General features: G+C 37.1%; 1 protein-coding gene across 3 annotated transcripts; it reads right to left on the bottom strand.

The window, feature by feature from the left end:
• Positions 1-1,632: 1,632 nt before the first annotated feature.
• On the bottom strand, positions 1,633-4,371 carry LOC149222345 (uncharacterized). Of its 3 annotated transcripts, none has more exons than XM_089385384.1 (8): positions 4,152-4,371; positions 3,581-3,742; positions 3,014-3,120; positions 2,827-2,875; positions 2,626-2,718; positions 2,314-2,410; positions 2,064-2,161; positions 1,633-1,984 (listed from the first exon to the last, which is right to left on the bottom strand). In XM_089385384.1, exons 2-8 carry the CDS (start codon positions 3,709-3,711, stop codon positions 1,861-1,863), a joined length of 699 nt encoding a protein of 232 aa, XP_089241510.1. In that variant the 5' UTR covers positions 3,712-3,742; positions 4,152-4,371; the 3' UTR covers positions 1,633-1,860. The 3 variants fall into 3 exon arrangements, with proteins under 3 accessions (XP_089241510.1, XP_089241511.1, XP_089241508.1); XM_089385385.1 differs by having other exon boundaries at positions 2,626-2,716; positions 2,849-2,875; XM_089385382.1 differs by having other exon boundaries at positions 2,824-2,875; positions 4,152-4,370.
• Between the last annotated feature and the right edge of the window lie 444 nt (positions 4,372-4,815).

Here is a 4,815-nt window from a genome sequence, read left to right as displayed (position 1 = left end):
TCCGAAAAGTTTCAACACCCTTAAACAACCACAAAAAGTGTGATAATAGGCCACAGCCTCAGGAAGATCCAAAGGATTGATCCACTGCCCTAAGCAACCTCAGGGAGGTTCCAAAAAACCATTTTTCTGCCCTAACAATTTCAGGAGGGTACAATTTGCCTTCTATAGATAGTTGCAGCCCTGGGAGGCGTTAATCACTTGGTTGTTGCCCTCAAGGAGGAGAAATGGATCTCAGAGATGCCCTAGGCTGCTCCAAACAGTGACTTCAAGAAGTGAAACAAACCTTAATTGTGTCCATGGCTGACTGGTGTTACTCCTTCATTGTCCTTAAAGTAGCATCAAATCTTGGATAAAAAGGTAAGAGCCACATGAATCCTTCCTTAAAAAACTCTTCGATCAGACATCCACCAAAAAGACATTCTCTGCTTTTGAAACAAAACTTGTTGACCAAGACAAATGACCTGCCAAAACAAATCTGAGTTGCTCCAAGATATTATGTTGTAATAAAATGGAGAAAAAGATGACACTAGCTAGGGCAGGATCACCTCCACCAAAACTAATCAAGAGAGAGAGGTCTTAAAACCCTCATAGCCTTAGTCAAAGAAAACATAGATATTCCAATCCGAAATCAATCATGAGAATGATTCTATCTCTCTTATTTATAGATTCCTCATGGGGGTCTTTTTTCCTTGATTTAATGTGAGGGATTGCAAATGTAGCCCCCAATTATGGCTATTTGCCCCAACTACCCCAAAATTTACCCAATGTTGACCCAAAACATTAAATAATGGGTTCCCCATTTATCAATCACTATATCCTCCAAGGTTGGATAGGCTACTTCGCCCTCCCCTTGGCAATTAATTGATAGGGAACATTACATCCTTCCAGTATCTAATTCTTGTTGTTGTGAATAAGGTTTGAGCACGGTGTTGTTTTCTATTGAGTTGGGAAGAGAAATCACCATTATGAACATTTATGGACCATATTTGGACAAACAGGCCTTTGGGATAAAATCTTTAGGATGGATTTTCTTAGACAAGGGTTTGGGATTATTGGTAAGGATTTGAATTTCAATCTTGGTCGAGTTGAAGTTTGGCGGAGTACAGCACAACTAGACTCACTGTCTTATTTATTTTAATCTAAGTGAGAGGAGGTGGAATTTTTTTACGTTGAACCAGTGAAGATGCAGACAAGGAGCCCTGGGAGGGGTTAATCGCTTGGTTGTTACCCTCAAGGAGGAGAAATGGGTCTCAGAGATGCCCTAGGCTGCTCCAAACAGTGACTTCAAGAAGTGAAACAAACCTTAATTGTTTCCATGGCTGACTGGTGTTACTCCTTCATTGAGCCTTGAAACTCTAAAGTCAAGGATCTCAAGCAAAAATGTAGGAAGTTGAATGAAAAGGAAGCTACTTAGCAACTGAACAGTAGAGCACTTTGGCTCTCTGTTGAGAATGAAAATACTAGTTTTTTCCATAAGTATACTAACCAAAGAAGGAACTCAAACACAATTTTTGATTTGAATGGGCATGATGGCTCAATGATATCAAAGCAAGAGGAGTTAGCAGAGACATGGATGGAACATTTCTACGAGGTTTACGAAGAAGAAAGAAGTGCTAAGGTAGGTGGGATATCTACTTTTTTTCAAAACTTTGTTTTTGTAGTGGGCAACAACAAACCCATATCCCAACTTTTTTTCAAACTTTGTTTCTGTAGAGGGCAACAACAGACCCATGAACGCATCTGGATCATTCCTTTAAAGTAGTCTCCTCTAAAACCTTCATATTCTGTTCTCCATGTATTCTGATCAAATTATAGCAAAAGGATTTGTACAGCATATAAGCGGAGCCTGTTTTTAGACAATTACTTCATATACTTTTGCAAGAATTTACGGTGAAAATCATTTCTAATTGTGTCGTTGATGAACCGCTTAGGAACCTTCGATTCACCGCGGGTTTGGTTCCTGAAAACAACATCATCATCCCACCTGCACAATTCATTTCATTGTCACCAGACTAATTGTAACATATTAAAGATAAAACTCCAGTGAAAAGAACAGAACCGACCTCCTTTTCACATTAAAAGATGTAGGATTGAGCAAAGGGTTGCCGCGTATCAACTCCGCTTCTTTTTGCTTTAAATCCTCTTCTTGTTTTTGACGCTCCTAAAGGAATGACAAAATAAGGTTATAAAAGCCACACAAATACACCAAATCTAAACATCTAAACAGCTAATTTCAAGCTTTGACAAAAGAAGATCAGAACTCAGGGTTAGATATTTTATAAGTCTGAACAAAAAAGTAACAGTTCATCTTACCAGGCGCTTCTTCTCTTCAGCTCTTTCATTTCTTATCCGCTCTAGTTCTGCCAATAAAGCTGCTGTTTCATCCTCGCCATCATCATCATCACCATCACTACAATGAATAAATACTGGTCAGCGTGGCAGAAAACACAAATAATCGAGTACATGATTCATGACTTTTAAGGAAAAAAATCAACAGGTCTGTGACACGAGGAACTTGTGCATACTTTGTCCACTGTCAAATTAATGTTTGACACAGTTATCACAATTACCAAATGATATGATGTTATATTAGTATAATTTAAAAAATCTCACAAATAAAGATACCTTTCATCTGAATCATTCTTTATATCAACATCAGAATCATCAGCGTCAATATTTCGAGGAGCAATCTTGTCTTCAGCCTCTCTTCTAGACCCTACATGTGTAAAAACGATAGATTTAAGGGGAAAAGACCGTCACCTTAAAAAATAACTAAAAAGTAACAAATAAAAATAAAGAACTTTGATGAATAAATCATTTCCTCCTTCAAGATAAAGATTGCCCACACTTGCCCCTTTTCTACGGTCTCTATCATCTGCATAAAGAAAAACAATATATAAAGTAAGAAATAGACAAGAATGCATATACAAAATACAAGTAACAAGCAGTGATATTTCATGCTCTTTATTAAACCGACATGGACAAGAAGGAAAAGAAGAGCTAGTATACTGACCTGCATATCCTCTATCTTTAGAAGAAAAATGTCTACGTTCACGTTCCTCAAGCTCCTCCCTCAGGTTCCTTTTCTGCAATTCCTCTTCAGTATCCTGACCATCCTTTCTAAAATAAGATAAACAACAAGATTGTTCTAAATCAGATGATTTCCTTCCACAAGTACTATTTATTCAAAACGAGATTATGCGCTTTAAAAATGCCTAACGTGTTTATTTGTTTAAGACTACAACCGTTGAGATTATTTGCTAGAGATTGGTTTAAAACTACATCGAGAGCGCTGGGAGTAAACATGCCTAACAAAAGTAGAGTATTTTCATTAATGGGAAGGGTCGGACCTTTGACCAATTCGATTTTAAAAACGAGATCAATTAAGAGAACCATGATTCTGTTTTCCAAAACTTACAGTACATATACAAAGCCATTCCTAAAAATGTCCATATTGTAAGTCAATTTAAATAATATATCTTCCAATAGTTCCTCATACATAAACAAAATAAAGGCTATCAGAAATATTAAACACCATGCAGCTTAGTAATTAAGAAGATAAATTTTTGAAAACCTGTACCTGATTTTCAGGGTAGTGTGGGCTGCGAGATCCCTGGATGAAAACTTCTGAGAAGGACCGAAAATTCTTGTCCCGCCCTGTTCATTGCCTCCCTTGGCGGGCGCCCATGTGGGGCGAGCAGCAGTCGTCATGACCGCCGGCTAACTGGCAATCAACCTTTCCCTTCACAAATTAATCCATAAAATTTTATATTAAAACTCCAGAAAAACTAGGTCGAAAAAGACTCAAATCATTTTCTCTGAACTGGGTTCATGAATTCGCAAAATTCGTGCATTTGTCTCTCGTAATGACGGATTTCATCAGCGAATCGAGAATCAAGCGTGGGTAGTTGCCTTGAGCATGTGAAGGATGTATTAATTAGTACCAAAACCATCTATACCCTCTTCCTCGTGCGGTAATAAGGTGATAAGACAACGTAGAGAGGAAGGCGTCATGAGACTCTAAGGCTGCTATCTAGGATGTTAGGCCAACCTATCGGGACTAAAAGTTGAACAACTGAATGGAAGCTGTAACAGGTAAATTGATAAAATATGGCCAACAAATTACTCTCACCGAAAGAGCGTAGTATTACCAAAAATTTTCAGCGGACCTGCAAAATCCTCCTGTCACTGAAGCTACGAATTCAACTGAATATCTCTATGGTTGCCGAAGCTACGAATTCCACTGAATATCTCTGCTCCAGATGGTTGTGTACGATTGCAGTCTCTATCTTCGATTTAAAAGCCGTCGTATATCCACCGGAAAGGTATGTATTGGGGTGCGTCCTATATCAACCGGTATGGCCAATGATGTGACAAATTTGTTTCAAGGTTTTAAATATATGATAAGCCGATGGCTTAAGACAAAGGTTATACAATACGGTTCTCATTTGCCAAAGTTCCACAGACTAGATTCATGGAATTTTGGGTGTCGGCATAAATGATTTCAAAGTTATAGGATCGTGGGGGTTTCTGAATAATTCAATGGTTTTGAAAATTTTAAAATTGTTTTTTTTAATCAAATTTTACTCGAAAATTTTAAAATTGGTTTTTTTTAATCAAATTTTATTGAGTAAAGTATATGGGTACACTTTTGTACCATATATATTATACTATATCTTATAGATTTAAGTTAATAGATATTAATTTAGATTTATTTTAATTTATATTTTATTAAGTGTTAAGAGAGATCAAATCTCTTTTCGCTTTAAAAGGAGTATGTATTTTAAGGGATTTGATTTTTTTAGTGCAAAAGAG

Source organism: Pinus tabuliformis, chromosome Q (assembly GCF_031772625.1).
Source record: "Pinus tabuliformis cultivar Carrire ecotype Pingquan chromosome Q, CPIR1, whole genome shotgun sequence".
Classification (NCBI taxonomy): Eukaryota; Viridiplantae; Streptophyta; class Pinopsida; order Pinales; family Pinaceae; genus Pinus; species Pinus tabuliformis.
This window is presented reverse-complemented; position numbering and strand designations above follow the sequence as displayed.